This window comes from Pristis pectinata, chromosome 8 (genome assembly GCF_009764475.1).
Source record: "Pristis pectinata isolate sPriPec2 chromosome 8, sPriPec2.1.pri, whole genome shotgun sequence".
NCBI lineage: Eukaryota > Metazoa > Chordata > Chondrichthyes > Rhinopristiformes > Pristidae > Pristis > Pristis pectinata.
This window is the reverse complement of record NC_067412.1, coordinates 3,431,480-3,452,677: the sequence shown is the minus strand read 5'-3', so window position 1 is coordinate 3,452,677 and position 21,198 is coordinate 3,431,480. Positions and strand designations below refer to the sequence as shown.

Sequence of the window (21,198 nt, the reverse complement as noted above, 5' to 3'; positions counted from 1 at the left end):
CAACCCTGTTATTTCTGCTTCTCTCCAAACACTGCCTGCCAATCTGCTCCTCTATATCTCTACTGCTACCGGGGGGCCTATAGAATACTCCTAGTAGAGTAACTGCTCCTTTCTTGTTCCTTAATTCCACCCATACGGACTCTAGAGATGATCCTTCTACAACATCCATCCTTTCCGCAGCCGTAACAGTGTCCCTGACCAGTATCGCCACCCCTCCTCCTCTTCTCTCCCCTTCCCTATCCCTCTTAAAACACCGAAAACCAGGAATATTCAATATCCACTCCTGCCCTGAAGTCAGCCATGTCTCAGTAATAGCCACAATATCATAGTCCCCCATACTTATCCAAGCCCTCAGTTCATCTCCCTTATTCCTGACACTTCTTGCATTTAAGTAAACACACTTCAGTCCATCTACCTTACTACTTTTATAGCCTGTATTCTGCTTCTCCTTCCCCAAAGCCTCTCTACCTGTTTGATCTAACTTTTCCCCATCCCCTTCTTCCTCTGACCTACTCCTCCGGTTCCCTTCCCCCTCACAAACTAGTTTAAACCCTCCCGAACCACCCTAGCAAATCTCGCCGCAAGGATATTGGCCCCCTTCTGGTTCGGGTGTAACCCGTCCTCTCTGTACAGGTCCCACCTTCCCGAGAAGAGATCCCAATGATCCAGAAATCTAAAACCCTCCCTCCTGCGCCAACTTCTCAGCCCCCCTCATCCTTCTGAACTCCAGTGAGTACAGGCACAGAGACATCAAACGCTCCTCATACGTTAAGCCTTTCATTCCCAGGATCATTCCTGTGAACCTCCTCTGGACCCTCTCCAGGGCCAGCACATCCTTCCTTAGATACGGGGGCCTGTATTCCCATACCATCCACAGAGTAGATGCGGCCAAGTTGTTTCCCCTGGTGGATGAGTCCAGGACTAGAGGGCACAGTCTTAGAATTAGAGGGTACCCTTTTAGAACAGAAATGAGGAGAAATTGCTTTAGCCAGAGGGTCATGGATTTATGGAATTCGTTGCCACATACAGCTGTGGAGGTCCGATCATTGGGGGTGTTTAAGGAGGAGATTGATAGGTATCTAATTAGTCAGGGTATCAAGGGATATGGGAAAAGGCCGGGAATTGGGGCTAGATGGGAGAATAGTTTAGCTCATGGTGAGGTGGTGAAGCAGACTCGATGGGCTGAATGGCCTACCTCTGCTCCTTTGTCTTGTGACGTTATGAGTCAATGGGAATGTGGGGAGAATAAGATACAGGAAGATGGGCTTGCCTGGGTCAAACGGGCAGAATGGCCTGCATCTCTAAGAGTGGAAGACGGTGACTTACTCACGGACTCTGGATTCAAAGCTGTCAACCAGGTCGAGGCTGACCTGCAGATGCTTCACCTCAGCCTCGGTCTTGCTCCTGAGGGGAATGGGAAGGGTTGGGGTTAGAAAGCAGAAACAAGAGTTGTGACTCCGGCTGAACGTTCACCCGCCCTCTGGGACTCACGTGACGATCCGGCCTTGAGCGAGGAGGTCGTGGACTGTCAACTTCTGGCGCTCCAGGCCGTGATTGGCCAGCCACTCGGCGGAGGTCTGGGCGTCCGTGGGCGTTGCTGCTCCGGCGCCGGTTTTCTGTGGGACAGACGGTGACCGTGGGAGAGTTGGCAACAGGGAGGGAAGGGGAGAGGCAGGCAAGGGGGCTGCAACACCGGCGCCTCGCAGCAGGGGGAGGCGGGCTCTGGGGCGGGTTTCACGGAGCTAGTACAGGCACAATGGGCCGAACGTCCCCACCCCTGGAGCTGTGGAATGAGCAAGAATTGAAAGTCAAGCCCAGATGTTACAGTCGCAGCTGAGAAGAGCAGCAAATAACCAGGAGGGGCCAAGTTTAGAACATGGAAACTCAGAAGCAGATTTATTATCACTGACATATGTCGTGAAGTTTGTTGTTTTGCAAGACATAAAAATAACTATAAGTTACAAAAAATAAATAGTGCAAACTTGGCCACTTCTATATTTTTGCTGCTCTTTGGTTTCCACAGAAGCTCAGCTCCAACTACTCTCTTCGGCCTTCGGTCCATCTAGTCCATGCCGACCTGATCTTCTGCCTAGTCCCATCCACCTGCACCCGGACCATATCCCTCCCATCCCCTCCCATCCATGTACCTGTCCAAACTTCTCTTAAATGTTACAACTGAACCCGCATCTACCACTTCCGCTGGCAGCTCGTCCCACACTCGCACCACCCTCTAAGACTCCCTTAAATATTTCACCTTTCACCCTAAACCTATGACCTCTAGTTCTAGTCTCACCCAACCTGAAGGGGAAAAGCCTGCAATGCATTCTCCCTATCTATACCCCTCATTATTTTGTACACCTCTATAAGATCTCCCCTCATTCTCCTGCGCTCCAGGGAATAAAGTCCCAACCTGTTCAACCTCTCCCTATAACTCAGGCCCTCAAGTCCCGACAACATCCCCGCAAATTACTCCTGCTTTTCCATTATGTCAAGACACGGAACGTTCTGATCTCTGGGTGAGATCATCCAAGAAGGAACCTGCGTCCGTGCCTCCCGCGATTACTGCAATGGTCGGGACAAACTTCCCGCCAGCAGCCCTTCCCCAGGGAGGACAGGGTGGGAAGGAGTCTCACCGTGGGCACAGGTGGGGGGTGTACGGCGACCCTTCACTGGGGCCGGGTTCTATCCCTGGGTGCCGGACTGATTCACCACAAAACCCGTCGCTGCCTTCAACCGGCCGAGTCTGTAACGTACCAACAGCTGGCTGGTCTGATTGACGTGTGTGACCAGTAACCCATCATCTGGCGGAAGGTCGGGTGGATCCAGCTCCTGCCACACCTCCCTCTGCTGCTGGGGACCTTTCCTGGACCTTGACCTTGAAATAAAGCAAACAAGTGGGTTAAATAAAATCAACACCTTCCAACGTGTGTCAGGTCACCAGGTAACTGGAGGACCTTCTTCATCACAGAGTCACGGAGCCACACAGCACGGAAACAGGCCCTTCGGCCCATCTCGTCCATGCCTACCGAGTTGTCTACCTGAGCTAGTCCCACTTGGCCCATATCCCTCTTAAACCTTTCCTGTCCGTGTGCCTGTCCAAATGGCTTTTAAACATCGTAATTGTCCCCACCTCTACCCCTTCCTCTGACAGCCCGTTCCACATACACACCACCCTCTGCGTGAAAAAGTTGCCCCCTCAGGTCCCCTTTAAATCTTTCCCCTCTCACCCTAAACCTATGCCCTCTAGTTTTGGACTCCCCTACCCTGGGGAAAATACTGTGACAGTCCACCTTATCTGTGCCTCTCATGATTTTCTACACCTCTATAAGGTCACCCCTCAGCCTCCTTTGCTCTGGGGAAAACAGTCCCGGCCTGTCCAGCCTCTCCTTATAACTCAAGCCCTCCAGTCCCGGTAACATCCCTGTGAATCTTTACTGTGCCCTCCCCAGCTTAACGAGTGTGCCTGCAATGCTGCTGCAGGTAAGTTTTGCACCCGTGCATTGCACCCGTGCATACACATACCTGTGCATGTGACAAACTCCACTTTGACATCCTTCCTATAGCAGGGTGACCAGAACTATCTGCAATACTCCAACTGTATCCCATCAAAACCCATTCTAAACCTTTGAATGGCCTCCTGCTGTTCCCAGTCAATGAGCTGAATGGCCTCCCCTATACCAGTCAATGGGCTGAACAGCCTCCTCCTATACCCAGTTGAGGGGCTGAATGGCCTCCTTGTGAAGGAGCTGAATGGCTCCTGCTGTTCCGTTGGGATGAATGGCCTCCTGCTACTTCTATGCAATGTGTCTCTGCACTGGGACGGAACAAATCCTGCAGAGCTGATGATCCGGGCGGGAAAGGTAGAGCTGTGGGAAGTGAAGAAAAGCTGGATAACTCCAGGGCCAACCCTGGCACAGGTCACAACTCTGTCTCCTGTCTGAACATCCGTGGGCAGGAGAAGGGAAAGGAAATCCGGCTGCTGCTCACGAGGCAGGGAGGTGTCTCACTGCCGGGACAGTGAGACCCCTCCCCAGCAGCTGAAGCCCTCTCAATCCACCGTCACACATGAGGAACAGTCGCTGAAGCAAATGTCACCATCAGACATCCCGGGAGGCAACGATGGAAGACATGAACCTCACACACACACACACGGAGACAAATGCTGCCACTTTTAAACGATCCCAAAATCCTCAGCGCTGTTTCCAACCCTGGGGACATCCCAAACACTTCACGGTCAATGCAGACCTTTTGCATCTTGGGCAATTCTAACGTACAGGAACTCAGGAGGCTGCAGAGAGCAGTGGACACAGCCCGGTCCATCACGGGCACAGCCCTCCCCACCACTGACGGCATCTACAGGAGGCGCTGCCTCAAGAAGGAAACAAGATCCCCACCATCCGGGCCGTGCCATCTTCTCGCAGCTACCGCCAGGCAGGAGGTACAGAAGCCTGAAGTTTCCCCACCACCAGGTTCAGGAACAGCTATTTCTTGAAACATCCTGCACAACCCTAACCCTACCTCAGCAACGGAACACCATGCACCACCTTCTGCACTGCCACGGACTTGTCTCTGGTCTTGCTTTTTGCACAATGTCCTGTTTTGCTCAGCCTTTTCCTTCACTGTCTTGTATAATTGATGTTCTGCGTGTTGTCTGCACCTACACGCCCGTGATGCTGCTGCAAGCAAGTTTTTCACTGTACCTGTACCTCACTGCACTTGTGCACAGGACAAGAGACAACTTGACTTCTGAGTTAACCAAGGCTCACACATCTTTGTTCCTACAGTCGCCCTCGAACCTTCAGTTTCTGAGTTGGGCGTAGCCGACAATATTAATGCATCATCTCTACTGCATTCGGTGACTTATTCTTTTTCAAGGCACTTACAATTCGCTTCGAAGGAACTGCTCATTTGCCAGGATATCGGCCATGTTCCCGGTGTGTTGCTTCATGCTGAGACAACGGTCTGCACCCGGGGCTCCGGATCCGACCGGCGACCGCTGCAGATCTGCGCAGAAACAAAGTGTTTGCAGCAAAATGGCCAGTTCCCGCTCCACAAAGATAAAGCTATTTTACAACGTCAACAGATTATTCTCCATCTCTCATAACCCCACCGCTCTCACCATAGACCCCCTTTTATCCTCAGCCGGGTGATTGACAGGTGCCGGGTCCCCAGATGCTCCGGTGATTGACAGGTGCCGGGTCCCCAGATGCTCCGGTGATTGACAGGTGCCGGGCCCGGGTTTGCAGCCTGCAGACTCGGCGGTTCGCGCTCCCCACCTGCTCCGGGCTGTTTCTCCGTTGCCACTGGAGATGGGAGAGTTCATTCTCAACAAGTTGAACCCATTCCCTTTGAAACCATGAGGGGAAAACACTAACACGGCCGGTGACGGGTACGTTGCAGTTCAGTCATTGCAAAAAGCAAATGCAAGCACTGAAAAATGTGCAATGCATTAAAGTGCTTCAGTTAGATTGCATGGTATAGTCCAAAGTTTGCCTGAAGTTGAGAGTCGTAACTTAGCAACTGCTGAGTGCGGACAACAGCAAACTGCAGTCAGCCAATTGCCAACCAGCGTCGGAAACTCATGATGAACTTCACCAATGTTCCAAATCAGCGGCCCGTTTCTGCAGCTGCTGGAAATGCTCATTAACATTGAAGGGTTGCACAGTCTCTGTACTAACTCAATGTAACCTCTGTACTAAATGTAACCTCTGTACTAACCCACTGTGTAATGAATTGACCTGTACAGTCAGTTTGTATGACAAGCTTTCCACTGTACCTCGGTACAAGTGACAATAATAAACCAATACCAGGGGAGCTGCAGGCTGCTCCTTGCCCTGTTACTGTGCAAGGATCGCCCAACGATCCAGCCAGCCGGAATTGCAATTGGTTTATTGTTGCCACATGTACTGAGGTACAGTGAAAAAACTGTCTTGCAAACTGTCCATACAGATGAACTCATTAGGCAGTGCATGGAGGGGGGTGGGGCAGTCAGGAGTGTGAAGCTGGCGACTTATGCTCTGAGGAGCAGACAGCTAGGACTTCCCCTTTCCACATTTTCGGGGGAGGAGGTGGTCAGATAACTTTAAAATACTATATTAAGTTACTACATAATGGCGTGAACATCAGGGTAGACATAGATGAATGAATACACACGTACACGTACACACACAGACACACATGTATAACACTGCCCTTCCTATCAGGAGAACAGGCATCGCCAGGCTCAAGGACAGCTTCTGTCCCACTGTTACAGGACTCTTGTTCCAACCTATCTTAATACTAGAGGACGTGCATTTAAGGTGAGAGGGGAAAGTTTAAAGGAGATGTGCAGGGTAAGTTTTATTTACACAGAGAGTGGTGGGTGTCTGGAATGTGCTGCCAGGGATGGGGGTGGAGGCAGATACGATAGAGGAGTTTAAGAGGCTCTTAGATAGGTGGATGTGCAGAGGATGGAGGGATTCCACATTCCAAAGACGTACGGGTTAGGAAGTTGTGGGCGTGCTATGTTGGCGCCGGAAGCGTGGTGACACTTGCGGGCTGCCCCCAGAACACTATGCGCAAAAGATGCATTTCACTGTGTTTCAATGTACATGTGACTAATAAAGAAATCTAAAACAAAATATGCATTATGTAGGCACAAGGGATTAGTTTAGTTAAGTGTTTAATCACTAATTTAAGATAAGATATTTATTAGTCACGTGTAATTTGAAACACACAGTGAAATGCATCTGTTTGCATTACTGAGAGTGTGCTGGGGGCAGCCCACAAGTGTCGCCACACTTCCGGCGCCAACATAGCTCGCCCACAACTTCCTAACCCGTATGTGTTTGCAATGTGGGAGGAAACCGGAGCACCTGGAGGAAACCCACGCAGACACGGGGAGAACATACAAACTCCTTACAGACAGCGGTGGAAATTGAACCCGGGTCGCTGGTGCTGTAATAGCGTTACACTAACCGCTGCACTACTGTGCGGCCAATGAAAAGTCAGTGCATGTCAGGAGTGGGATTGGAACCCACGCCCCCAGTTGGAGACCAGAACATCCACGTTTCTACAGAAGGACTTTCATTCCTTGAGTCTGGCGCCTTAGACCACTTGGCCACCCTGACAGTTTAGTTAGTTCAGCACAACATTGTGGGCCGAATGGCCTGTTCCTGTGCTGTACTGTTCTATGGACCACATACACTAAAACATGAATTCTTGATCTCTCAATCTGCTTCGTCGTAGCCCTTGCACTTTATTTGTCTGCCTGCACTGCACTTTTTCTCTGTAACACAATATCCTGCATTTTTTTAACTTTTGTACTACCTCGACGCACCACTTATGTACGGAATGATCCGTCTGGATTGCATGCAAACAAAAGCCTTTAACTGTATCTCGATACATGTGACAATAATAAACCAAACTACAATTACAATGAAAATACGGGTGTAACAAAACTTGGGAGGTGCAGAGAACAGGCAGGAGGATGGATTTCAAGGGAATCCACGAGAAATTGCAGAGAGGTGTCGACGCAGCTCAGCACATCACGGAAACCAGCCTCCCCCCCATGGACTCTGTCTACACTTCTTGCTGCCTCAGTAAACCACCAGCATAATCAAAGACCTCGGCCACCCTGGACATTCTCTCTTCTCCCCTCTCAAAAGTCTGAAAGCACGTACCACCAGGCTCAAAGACAGCTTCTATCCCGCTGTTATAAGACTATTGAATGATAAGATGCAGTCTTGACCTCACAATCTACCTTACACCCTATTGTCTGCCTGCACTGCACTTTCTCTGTAGCTGTAACACTTTATTCTGCATTCCGTTATTGTTTAAATAGGGGCAGGCACAGTAGTGTAGCGGTTAGCGTAACACTATTACAACGCCAGCGACCCGGGTTCAATTCCGGCCACTGTCTGTAAGGAGTTTGTACGTTCTCCCCACGTCTGCGTGGGTTTCCTCCGGGTGCTCCGGTTTCCTCCCACATTCCAAAGACATGCGGGTTAGGAAGTTGTGGGCATGCTATGTTGGCGCCAGAAGCGTGGCAACACTTGGGGGCTGTCCCCCAGCACATTCTTAGCAATGCAAAAAGATGCATTTCACTGTGTGTTTCGATGTACATGTGACTAAAAAAGATCTTATCTTTTCCCTTGTACGACCTCAATGCACTGATGTGATGAAACGATCTGTATGGACGGCATGCAAAACAAAGTTTCTCACTGTACCTCGGTACATGTGACAATAATAAACCAATTTACCAAGATGACACGGACTGACTGGTGAGAGAGACAAAGAGGTGGCAAATGAAAATTAATGCTGAGAAATGGGAAATGTTACATTTTGGTGGGGAGAATGAGATGAGGCAATAAAATGCAGAGGCACAATTCTAACTACGGGGTACAAGGACAGAGATCTGGGGGTATTGGAGTATTCTTCAGTGAAAGCTGCAGGGCAGGTTGAGACAGTGGTTATTAAAGCAAATGGGGTACTGGGCTTATAAATCGAGGCACAGAGTACAGGACTGGGGAAAGCCTGACGAACCCTTATAATGTAGAGACACGAGACAGATGCTGAAATCTGGTGCAAAAATCAAACTAGCTTTTAATTTTTTTTAAGGCTCCATCATCTAGAGCAGAGGGGAAGGCATGTTCCTAGAAGGAGGACATTTCGGAAGAGTTCTAGAGTGGAAAGCCTCATCTTGAGAATAGATGCAGCGGAGACGGAGGAACTGAGAGGCAGGGATGGCGCCCTTATAGGGGACGGAGCAGGCCAAGCAACATCTGTGGAGGGAACGGGACGGTCGACGTTTTGGACGCAGGACTAATGCAGGGTCTCGACCCGAAACGCTGCCTATCCCTTTCCCTCCACAGCTGCTGCTTGACCTGCTGGATTCTTCCAGCACTTGTTGATCCTTTATAAAACCCCTGGATCAGCCACAACTGTCCAGTTCAGGCAGCCCCACTTCGTTAAAGCTGTGCAGCCTTGGAGAGGGTACAGATTTACTCAGGGTTTCGGGGAAGACGGGCTTTGGTTATGCAGACGGATTGGAAGAGCAAGGGTTGTTCTCCTTGGAACAGAGTGGGTTAGAATGGGATGCACAAAGGATTCAATTGCAGTGAACGGAAGAGAGCTGGGTCGGTAGCTGAGAGCAATAAGTTTGCAGCGCTAGGGTAGAACGGAAACAGAAATGGGCCAAATGGCCTCCTTCCATGCTGTAACCATTCTGCAACTGTCAATATCAAAATGCAAGCATTACTTAAATTGTAATTGGCTTTTCACAGTCAATTTTCCAGGCCCTTTGTGGGATTCAAAATTGTTTTAATTGGGGAATTATGAAATACCCAATGGATAAGCTCATTACGTCCAATCAAGCAAAATTCCTTGAGTAATGCGGTAATTAGATGAAAACTCATTAACATTTTGAGTTAGGCGGATGCATGGGACAAATTAATTGCCCTGCCAGCAGGAGTAACAATACACAGACCCAACAGCAGAGGGAGCTGCGAGCCAACCCCTGACTTGAGCCCCGGGATTTGGATGAGTTTCTATTTAATCATTTTTAATTTGCCCATCACAGGTCCTGCTCAGTGTCCCCAACATCCAAGCACACCTGCACTGGGCCCGGGGTTATGACAGGATCAATAAATAAAAGAATTTAACATGAAGGATGATTTTGAAAGCAAACCCATTTAACTAAAAACCAAACCCGCGCAGGTCTGGATGCACGATTGGTCAACACGTTGGTGCGGCCACACTTGGAGGACTGCGTACAGTTCCAGTCACCCTGTCAATAAACTGGAAAGGGTGTAAAGAAAGCCTTACGAGGATGTTACCGGGACTGGAGGGCTTGAGTTACGAGGAGTGGTTGGATAGGCTGGGACGTTTTCCCCCTGGAGTGCAGGAGGCTGAGGGGTGACCTTATTTGAGGTTTATAAAATCATGAGGGGCATGGATAAGGTGGAGGGTCACAGTCTTTTCCCCAGGGTAGGGGAGTCCAAAACTAGAGGGCAGAGGTTTAAGGTGAGAGGGGAAAAATTTAAAGGGGACCCGAGGGGCAGCTTTTTCACACAGGGAGTGGTGGGGATGTGGAACGAGCTGCCAGAGGAAGTGGTCGAGGTGGGTACAGTTAAAATATTTAAAAGACATTTGGACAGGTTCATAGATAGGAAAGGCTTAGAGGGATGTGGGCCAAATGCGGGCAAATGGGACTAACTGAGGAAGGCACCTTGGTCAGCATGGACGAATTGGGCCGAAGGGCCTGTTTCCCTGCTGTATAACTCTGTGACTCTCATCCTCGGAGGCACCTTCTCAACCCTGGCCAACCAGGTGTGGAGGGGACGATGTCGGGAGCAAGATTCGTACCTCCTTTGCACATCGACTTTGGATCCTGTTGAATAGCTCCACGTGTGGCTCAGTATTGGATTTTATTTGGAAACTCTCCTGGGAAGCACCTTTCACCGCACTAAACATGCCAAATACATGCAAGTTGTTGCTGGTCTTGTGGCCAGTTCACAGCTCTCCTCGTGGGGGCGGTTGCTTTGCCTGTCTGTCTCTCTCATGCATTGAAATAGAAAACTTATGAGCAAGGAAACTGGGAGAACGGGCAGGGATTCTCACCCTCCTGCCAGCAGTGAGAGTTTCTGCTTTACACATCAATGTTGTTAACACAAATGTGCTATTAAAGTGGCTGAAACCATCAAATCATTTCATTTTGGGTGCAGAAGGTCTAGGTGATTGCAGAGGAAGTGATGGAGATCTGGGGTTAGTGGTGTTAAAGTTGGAACAAGAAACCGGAAATATAGGGGAGTCTAAAACCAGAGGGTGCAGGTTTAAGGTGAGAGGAAAAAGATTTAAAAGGGATCCAAGGGGCAAGTTTTCCTACACAGAGTGTGGTGGGTAAATGGAACGAACTGCCAGAGGAAGTGGTAGAGGCGGGTACAATTACAGTGTGTAAAAGACATTTGGACAGGCAGATAGACAGAAAAGATTTAGAGGGATATGGGCCAAACGCAGGCAATTGGGACTAGCTCGGGTAGGCATTTGGTCGGTGTGGACAAGTTGTACCGAAGGGCCTGTTTCCATGCTGTGTAATTCTATGACTCTATATCTTGGAGCTTTCTTGTTACCAACTTAAAAAAAAGTACCATCATCACTGAAGTCTGGGGCAAGTATTGTTCGAAGCAGTGAGAGTCTGGCTTAGAGGGTAGTGCAGTAATGCCTGTGCTACAGTCCTTGAACACACAAGCCCAGATGACACTCCACACCACTTCCCTGTCCAGAATTCTTCAGAAAGTGCCCAAGAGACACGTTAAGGGACTGCGCTCCCCCCAGCATTCCCCAATCCCACCCAGCAACTCTGGTCAATATAACATTTCTGAAAGTTGAGTTGAGGGCAGTTGAACCAGTTCTTTGTGTAGTTACAGAGAACATCAGTATTGGTTTACTATTGTCACATGTACTGAGGCACAGTGAAAAACTTGTCTTGCATACCGTGCATACAGATCAATTCATTACACAATGCATTGAGGTAGTACAGGGTAAAAACAATAACAGAATACAGAGTAAAGTGTCACAGCTACAAGGAAGTGCATTGCAGGTAGACAATTAGGTGCAAGGTCACAACAAGGTAGATTGTGAGGTCAGAGTTCATCTCATCGTATAAGGGAACCGTTCAAGTCTTATCACCATGGGATAGAATCGGTCCTTGAGCCTGGTGGTATGTGTCCTCAGGCTCCTGTATCTTCTGCCTGATGGGAGAGGGGGAGAAGAGAGAATGACCTGGGTGGGTGGGGTCTTTGATTATGCTGGCTGCTTCACCAAGACAGCGAGAGGCATAGACAGTCCATGGAGGGGAGGCTGGTTTCCATGATGTTCTGGGCTGTGTCCACAATTCTGTAGTTTCTTGCGGTCCTGGGCAGAACAGTTGCCATACCAAGCCGTGATGCATCCAGATAGGATGCTTTCGATGGTGCATCGATAGAGGTTGGTGAGGGTCGACAGGGACATGCCGAATTTCTTTAGCCTCCTGAGGAAGTAGAGGTGCTGGTGAGCTTTTTTGTCCATGGCGTCTACAGCACAGGACCAGGCCCTTTGGCCACGACATCTGCACCCAACACGATGCTGAATTAAGCTAAACCTCTTTTGCTTGCTTCATGTTTCTAACAGCCTCTTAAACACCACTATCGTATCTGCCTCCACCACCACCGCTGGCAGCCTGTTCCAGGCATCCACCACTCTGTGTAACAAAAAACCTGCCCCACACATCTCCTTTAAACTCCACCCCCTGCCTTAAATGCATGTTCTCTAATATTTGACATTTCTACCCTGGGAAAAAGATTCTGTGTACTCTATCTATGCCTCTTATACTTTTATAAACTTCTATCAGGTCTCCCCTCAGCCTCTGACCCTCCAGAGAAAGCAACCCAAGTTTGTCCAACCTCTCCTTATAGCTCATACTCTCTAATCCAGAGAGCATCCTGGTGAACCTCTTCTGCACCCTCTACAAAGCCTCCACATCCTTCCTGTAAAGGGGTGACACAATACTCCAAGTGAGGTCTAACCCAAGTGCTATTTAGCTGTAACTTATCCTCAGTTGCAGAGTGACAAGTACACAACAGCTTACTTGCCATCAAGGCCTTCATCCTATTTGATTACATTGTCCACATCCATGACATTTTAATGATCCACACACATTCTTGTTCCTCTCCGGTCACTAAAGCCACCCAGCCAACCCATTTAGAAAGTACTGTGTTCTTATCCTTGTCAGGCCCTGCAGGGTTTCAGTGATATGCCAATAAGGAGACTATTGTGGCCCGAAAGGTCATTGACCTGAAGTTTCCATTAACTGCTGGAGTTGCATATTGAGAAGCCCACGAGGGCACAATTCCAAGCTCACCCTGCAGAGTGTGAGCTGTTAAACCACGGCCCTGACCACTCTCTCACAGCAAGAGAGAATTTCCACTGCAATGTTTGATTAGTTCTCTCCAGTGCCTCAGCCAACATTGTTTAAAAAATGACCCAGTTATTTACGACATGGCATGTGGAATCTTACACTGTGCAAGTTCCCTCTCACTAACGTATTTCCAAAAAGGGGGTGGAGACTTGAGTAAGGGGTTGAATTGTTGAAAGTTTGATAGGTGCGATGCAGTATAACAATATCATTTTTACATAGTATTGAGACAAACACCAATTCCTTTAGTAGACAATCATTTATTTTGATAAACTTGCTCAATAACAAAAATACAAGTGAAGGAAAATTATGTTCTCTTTGTACAGACATATTAACAATGCTTCCTCTGAAATTATTGGATTTAAAAACTGCCGAAACCAATTATAAAACACTTTGATATTATAGCAGGATACTGTGCAGGTTATGCACAAATCCTGAAAATCCCTTGTAATTCTATACAATAAGAAAACTACTGGGTTCCTTGGGCGAACCACCAAACCAGTTGCAAGCACCGAGGCCTTTGTGTCATCCTTCATTGTTGTGTCCTGCAGACAGCATTTGACGTGGACTGGAAGCCAGGGACGAAATGCAGGCAAACAATGGTACACAGACCAAGAAATAATACAACTCAATCATTAAGCGAAATGTTGGAGAAACAAAAGCCATCATTTCAGTGTTTCCTGCCAGGGTGAAAGTCACATCCACTTTACGTTATGAAAGATAGGTTTGCTCCCCCTTGTTTTAGCGAGCTGTCCCAAATAAAACACATTGGCTATGACTGGAGTAACGGACAAGGGTGGATTGTAACTGCACCATAGTGTGATCTAGATGAATTTTATAAAACAAAATTCAGTCTACAAGTAGCTAGGTTTTCATTTCTCGTTATGATGATGCTGTGCTGACAATAATTGCAACCTCCATTAGCTAGCATAGCATCCAATTACTTACTTCCTTTGCACAAAGGGAAATGCAGCCATTAAAACACATCTGAAAGTGACTTTGCAATGCTCTGTCTGGTGTAGGGGGCTGCAGGATACGTGATCTACAGGACAAGGAGAAAGCAGAGTGGTAGAATCCACTCACTCCATCTAGAATATTGGCTTTCTTGTTGAAGGCTCTTTTAAAGATCGCTTGTTTAGGGCAATGAAAGTGTATGGGCTCACAAAGCACGGTTATTGCAGAAATCTCTGAAAAATAATGAAGCTTGTGACTCTGTAAATTGAAACTCCATAAGGCTTGTAACAGAATTTATGGTCTTCTTGAAATATTGTATTACTGAAGGACTGGGTTATGGGTTTGTAATGAAGTCTTTACTTCAGATATTAGTTTTAAAAATTGTTTCTCAATGATTCAAGTGTCCAGACCTTAATCCCAATTTATCCCAAGGATTGCTTGCATTATTTAGATATAACAATGTACTAGATAGAACATTATACAGGGTACTGGTGAGGCCACACCTGGAGTACTGTGTGCAGTTCTGGTCTCCTTACTCGAGGAAAGATATACTGGCTTTGGAGGCAGTGCAGAGGAGGTTCACCAAGTGGATTCCGGAGATGAGGGGGTTAGCCTATGAGGAGAGATTGAGTCGCCTGGGACTACACTCGCTGGAATTCAGAAGAATGAGAGGGAATCTTATAGAAACATATAAAATTATGAAAGGGATAGATAAGATAGAGGCAGGAAGGTTGTTTCCACTGGGAGGTGAGACTAGAACTAGGGGACATGGCCTCAAGATTCGGGGGAATAGATTTAGGACAGAGATGAGGAGGAACTGCTTTTCCCAGACAGTAGTGAATCTGTGGAATTCTCTGCCCAGGGAAGCAGTAGAGGCTACCTCATTAAATATATTTCATTATTTCAATATTTCATTAAATATATTTAAGACACAGTTAGATAGATTTTTGCATAGTAAGGGTTGTGGGGAAAAGGCAGGTAGGGGGAGCTGAGTCCACGGCCCAATCAGCCATGATCCTATTGAATGGCAGAGCAGGCTCGACGGGCCAGATGGCCTCCTCCTGCTCGTTCTTATGATTTGCCACTTAGAAACTCAATTGTTCAAGCCAGTCAAGCAGATCTGTGGAGCCCAGACACAAGTAGTGAAGTTTTGTTCTGAACAAACAACTCAGCGGGTCGAGCAGCATCTGTGGGAGGAAAGGGACTGTCGACGTTTCGGGTCGAAACCCTGCACCAGGACTGCGAGTGGAGAGGCCAGTGTAAAGAGGAGAGGGGGAGGGGTGAGGAAGGATTCTGAGGCGACTGGTGGACTGAGGGGTGTGAGATGACGGCCAGGTAGGGGAGGTGAGCGGGGGCGGTGTTGGAAGACACTGACAAGTGAATGATAGATGGAGGCAGAGAGAGATGGAGTGAGGTGAGGGGTGGAGTGGAGACGGCTGCTGGAGGAAGATCAGCAGGAACACAAAGCACTAGATGCCGATCAGTACAGGAGGTGAGAATGGGAACCTTTAGGGGAGAGGTGAACGGCAGTTGGAACCAGATTTTTTTTGGGTGGGGGGGGGGGGGGAAGACCTGTGTGTGAAGTGGGTGGGTTGAAGCAGGAGGGGAAGGTTTCCCTTGGGATGTTATTTTATGCATTTGTATCTGATGTTGTTGCTGTAAGTGTACAATCTGAATTGGGGAACAAGGTGTGAGAAGTAACCACGCCGTGCCAAGCTATGACCTTCCACCCGGCCGGGGCACACAGCATTCACCTACAGAGATCCGCAAATCTAAACCGCTGAGGAAGTACACAGTGAACAGAAGCAGGGAGGCAGGAGGGTGAGCAGGAGAAAACAGGAATGAGTAGAGCTAAGAGTAACAGGCAGAGGGAGGGAGAGAGGGAGAGAGGGAGGGAGAGAGGGAGGGAGGGAGGGAGGGAGGGAGGGAGAGAGAGGAGGAAGCTCAAGAAACAAGGACAGACAATGAATACATCTGACCACGAGGATACTGCAGCCTCCAGTGGGCTCAGAGGCTGTGTTAATTGGAACCATGCACACCGAAATAAACGTGCTTCATGTTTGTGAAAAACTGAAAGTGTTACATCATGTTGATCACATCACAGACTCAACGGAACAAACTCTTGTTACAGCTCAATAATCTACTTCTCTAAATTTAGCAGAAATCTCTAGCTTTTGGTTTAAAGGGTGCACAATTGTGGATTTACTCAATTTAAAATCCAGTTGCAATTCTAACAACCCTGTGTTCTCTCATTTAGTGTTTCCATCCATCTTCCTACAGGACTGCCCCGTTGGTTCATCCGCTTCCCACTGCTTGAACCTCCCCACAGTCCAGAGGACTCAGCAACCTATGCGCTGCCCAGCGAACTTAAGGAAAATGCTGAGGTATAAAGATTGCTTTTAAATACAATCATTTCTTAATGCACGAGTTTTTCCTACATCCGTTCCTTAGAAGGCAGTGCACGCAGATCTGTGGAAGCTGCTGACAATTTAACTCCCTGTAGCCACTTTTCTGATATCCCACCTGATTCACGCTCTACCCTTTACTTCTGTCAGTGTAAACAGACACCCCTGTCAGCATGTTCGCTGACACCTGACCACCAGCTTTCTGTCACCCACCTGCGAGGACAGATGGACCATTGGAGAGAGATGTCCAGGGATAGACCAGCCTGGAGCAACTCTCTTGATTAGCATGGAAAGACACCCAGCCCAACTCCTACCATGACACTTTAATAGAAGAGAAAGAAACACTCTGGCAGCAGCCTGTGACCACTTTGTCACAGTGCAGAGCAAGCTTCCTGCTCACTACACACAAATCAATGAAACCCTGTTGTTCAGGTTTAATACTAGGATCAGATGAACAGTGCACAGAAACACTGTGGTTAACAAGATAAACTGCAGAACTATTGCAAAGCTGATTGCACACGTTCTTCTGTCTATGTCAGACAGCTCAATCCCACAACACTGAGCTTAACTCTACGTCACTGAACTCCACACTCAGTGAGCCAGGACATCAGCCTGTGATTAGTTTAAAGCAAAGTTTACCTTGTTGCCTCTATCTTGACCTGTGGAAACAGACTGCCTGTCCCATGAGACGCAGTGGCATCTTCTAATGTTAAACAACCTGATGGCCCAGGGAAGCTGCAAAATGGGCAAGGGTCTCTCTCTCACACACACGCACACACACACACACACAAACACACAGAGCAGGTGAAGCTACATCAGTGTGAACGGGCAACTCAAGACAATCACAGCCAGTACATAAGCTAAGATATTGCAAACAAAAATATCAAGTTTTAAGCAGTGGAGTGTTTAAAGGGACATGTCACAATCTTATTTTCTCTTCATATACAAATAATTTAATAAAGTTTTTTTCTATTAGTTCAGCTTAGTCAACTTTTAAAAACAATTGCACCCAGCAAAGTTTTGACGTGGTCGTATTGTGTGAAAGCACGAAGTCAGGGTCAGGTGCTACAAACAAAATAACGAGACAAAACACAAAGAATGAGGTAACTGAGGACTTTCAACCTCAAAGTAACAGCGACTCTCATCATTTCTACTTTCACATAATAGTGTCTTCCAGTAAAGCAACCTACTCGCCAGAGTTGCATCCATATTGTACTGCATCAGCCAACAGAAATAGGGAAAAGGAGTTTCTTCTAAATATTATTTAAAAATAATAATATATTTGGCTTTAGTATCCAGCAGGAATAATTTTCCATTTTTGTTTTTATACAGACTAGAATGCAACCTTTGATCTACAGGCTCCATAACACTGGGCCCTGGTCTACTGGCACTCCAGGGGCTCCAGACCCTGGGGTCAAATCCATTTTGGTATCACTAAGTAGCATAGCATTTCCCCCCCCCCCACCCCCCACCCCTCCTGATCTCTGAATGGTTTCTCATCCTTGAGGTGTGGCAGCATGCTGTGTCTCACCAGTGAGGCCTGCCCCACTGGGTCTACCTCCTCACCACCAGCGCAAACCGAGTCTCTTTCTAAAGAGTGAAAGCAAGAGAGGAATTCCAACATCCAGAGCCAATATGGAACAGTGATAGGTATAGTGTTAACAGTGGGGACAGAGCTGGGCCTCGATCACTCTTGTGAAGCAGTTCTCTCAGGTTGCCTTTTCCCAGAAGAGCCCCATCCTTATCCACAAAGCAGCAGTTTGCTCACTAGTTTCCGAGTCTCACGGGGGAGGAAATGCTCTTCTTTCTCTCCAAAGTGCATAGTGACAAGAACTAATCCATCCTCGATGGTGAGAGTTGCTCGAACGGTCCCCAGCTGCAGAATGCAACTCGAGTACGATAACCAGGTCTCCTCAAACGATGAAAAACCAGGCAGGCATTTCCAATTCCTCAGCCGGGGAGACAGACCTTGCCTGCGAACAGGAGTCCCACGATCGTGAAGAAGATAGACAAGACAAACAGCACGTACGATGACCCAACCTGGGTGTTGTTGGGCAACTTGTAAGGCTGGCCTCCAACTTCATTGATGTAAAATCCAATGGGGAAGATGAGGGCTGCCATGCAGAAGAGGATCACTGTCAGAGGGTGAGAAGAGAGAACATGTATTAGAGTTATGAGACAAGTCTTTAGGCTTTCATTGACATTCTGATACTTCAATGTTATTTGTTTGTAGCTTTCAGAGTCATGTGGCACTGAAACAGAGCCTTCGGCCCACCATGCCAACCATCAAGTAGCCGACAATACTAATCCCATTCACCCACACTTGGTCCATAGCCTTCTATGCCTTGGTGATTTAGTATTAGATAACCAAGCAAAGATGCACATTGACAGAAATGTTGTGCACCTGGGAATACTGCACAACGATACATCAACACTTGTGTCCATATGGTTTGTATGAGGACACAAATCATCCCCCAGAATTCTGCTGTGAGCCATATTTAACCAGGTTATATTTAACTGTAACAAAAAATGTCCTGGATTTTTAAAAAAAGTCAGATTTGCTTATTATAACACAACACTGCTTTTTCACAAGTAAATGGAAATATAAAAAATAACTGCAGATACTGGAACTGAAATCAGAAAATGCTGGTCAGGCAGCATCTGTGTAAAGAGAAACAGTCAAAGTTTCACTTTGGAAACCTTTCATCAGAATTTGTATAATACAAATCTTTCTTTACCCTTTTCACACTGTCCATCCTGTTCTCTTTTGCTTTACTTTGTCTATCCCTCAATTTTTCCCCCTCTCCATTTAAACATTCAGTTCTGACAAAGGGTTTTCGGCCCAAGCATTAACTGTTCCTCCATCCACAGATGCTGCCTGCCCGCTGAGTGTTTCGAGCACTTTCACAAACAAATTGCACTGTCGGTGAAAGCACACCACAGGTTAACCATGATGCCTGCAAAAGTGCCCAAAGGTTTCTCAGCTCATTGTGGTTAGAAATTAAGCCAACAAGATTTGAATGGAAAGTATTTCATCACCCACATAATTAAGTTTGATTCATTAAGGGGAGATGTACAGGCATGACATTTTATTCTGACAAGTCAACAAGGAAAATCAAATCAGGTGCTCAGGCAACACTTACACAACAGCTCTTTATGAAAATGACCCTGTTTTAGAGCTCACTCTTATACAGAGGGTGCAGATTTTTTTAATCTATGCAGCAAATTTTGCTCAACTCAATTTGAAGTGATGCACAGTGCATTTGAAGTCAGCTCTGTTTGTGTTTAAAGGGAATACACATGGCCCACAGATGTTGCTGTATTTATATGAGCCCACTGTACCAAGAGGCATCTGATCTGATGCAGAAGCAAAATGATGCAGATGCTGGAACTCTGAACAAAAACACACAAGGCTGTAAATACTCACCTGTTTGGGCAATACCAGTGGCAAAAGAAATGGAATTAATATTTTAGGTCAATGACTACTATTTTAGGTCTAGAACTGCTAACTTTTTTTTAGTACAAAAGGGAGGAAATAAGAACAAAATAATGTCTGACTGGGTGAAAGGCAGAGACAAGGTGACAAATTGATGCCCTTCCCAACTTTCTCTGGTTCTGATGAAAGATCAGCTACCTGACACAGATTTTTCTCTCTACAGTTCCTGCCTGACCTGCTAATTTTCAATTATTATTCTAATTAAAAGAGAACCAATTCATTAAGAATCTAGAACAGCAAGAAAATACTATAGATGCTGAAAGTTTGGAATAAAAACATGAAATGCTGTGGATACTTGCTCAGGCAGCAGCTGTGGAGAGAGAAACTGAGTTAATGTCTCTGACTAATGACCTTCATCAGAGCTGGAAAACTGCAAAAATGAGCATTTTTAAGTCGCAGAGAGAACAATGCCTGTGGTAGGACGGAGACCAGGAATATCTGTGCTCACCCTTATTGTCCCATCACTGTAAAAACCACTGATAATGCTAGTGTTGGTACTGTTCCTTGAGCTTATGTTGGGCTTTGGCAGAACAGTGCAGGAAGCCAGACACATAATGGGATTGTGAGAGCAAGTGATAGTTGACTGGAAGCTCAAGGTCACCCCTGCACACTGAATGTCCTGCAGAGCTGTTTATCCAATGAAGAGACCATGTTATGAACACAAAATGCAATGCGCTAATTTGGAATAAATTCAAGTGAATCGCTGCTTAGGTGCACTGTTCAGATCCGAATGACAACCTTGGCTTCCACTCTATCGGACCACAGCCCACTGTTCTCTCTGCATCTCCCTGCAAGTTAAAACAAAATTATTTTCGCACTTTTCCAATTATGATGAAAGGTCATTTAACCTGAATCATTGATATTCCTAGGAGTGAACATCACCAATAGCCTGTCCTGATCCAACCACATAGACACTACGGCCAAGGCTCATCAGCACCTCTACTTCCTCAGGAGGCTACAGAAATTTGGCATGTCCCCATCAACCCTCACCATTTTTTAATCGATGCACCATAGAAAGCATCCTATCCCGATGCATCACAGCTTGGTACGGCAACTGCTCTGCCTGTGACTGCAAGAAACTGCAGAGAGTTGTGGATGCAGCTCAGCACATCACAGAAACCAGCCTCCCCTCCATGGACTCTGTCTACACTCCTCACTGCCTCAGCAGCCAGCATAATCAAAGACCCCACCCACCCCGGACATTCTCTCTTCTCCCCTCCCATCAGGCAGAAGATACAAAAGCCTGAAAGCACGTAACTACCAGGCTCAAGGACAGCGTCTATCCCGCTGTTATAAGACTATTGAATGGTCTCCTAGTACAATAAAATGGACTCTTGACCTTAATCTACCTTGTTATGACCTTGCACCTTACTGTCTACTGGCACTGCACTTTCTCTGCGACTGTAACACTT

The 21,198-nt window shown here is 47.1% G+C and overlaps 2 protein-coding genes and 1 non-coding gene across 3 annotated transcripts in view; all 3 read right to left on the bottom strand.

The window, feature by feature from the left end:
* vwa3a (von Willebrand factor A domain containing 3A) overlaps window positions 1-5,330 on the bottom strand; it is a 66,433-nt gene extending 61,103 nt beyond the window's left edge. Inside the window, exons 1-5 of the mRNA XM_052022501.1 lie at window positions 5,120-5,330; window positions 4,884-5,004; window positions 2,755-2,875; window positions 1,492-1,616; window positions 1,327-1,404 (exon numbers count right to left, since the gene is read on the bottom strand). Of these exons, the coding sequence (XP_051878461.1) occupies window positions 1,327-1,404; window positions 1,492-1,616; window positions 2,755-2,875; window positions 4,884-4,948 (389 nt within the window). The 5' untranslated portion in view covers window positions 4,949-5,004; window positions 5,120-5,330. The remainder of the gene's footprint in view (window positions 1-1,326; window positions 1,405-1,491; window positions 1,617-2,754; window positions 2,876-4,883; window positions 5,005-5,119) is intronic.
* A 1,664-nt stretch (window positions 5,331-6,994) lies between these two features.
* On the bottom strand, window positions 6,995-7,109 carry trnal-caa (transfer RNA leucine (anticodon CAA)). Its single transcript has 2 exons — window positions 7,072-7,109; window positions 6,995-7,040 (listed from the first exon to the last, which is right to left on the bottom strand). It is a non-coding gene; the product is annotated as a tRNA-Leu (tRNA).
* A 6,086-nt stretch (window positions 7,110-13,195) lies between these two features.
* Window positions 13,196-21,198, bottom strand: part of LOC127573756 (uncharacterized protein C16orf52 homolog B) — a 104,842-nt gene continuing 96,839 nt past the window's right edge. Inside the window, exon 3 of the mRNA XM_052022253.1 lies at window positions 13,196-18,425. Within this exon, the coding sequence (XP_051878213.1) occupies window positions 18,241-18,425 (185 nt within the window). The 3' untranslated portion in view covers window positions 13,196-18,240. The remainder of the gene's footprint in view (window positions 18,426-21,198) is intronic.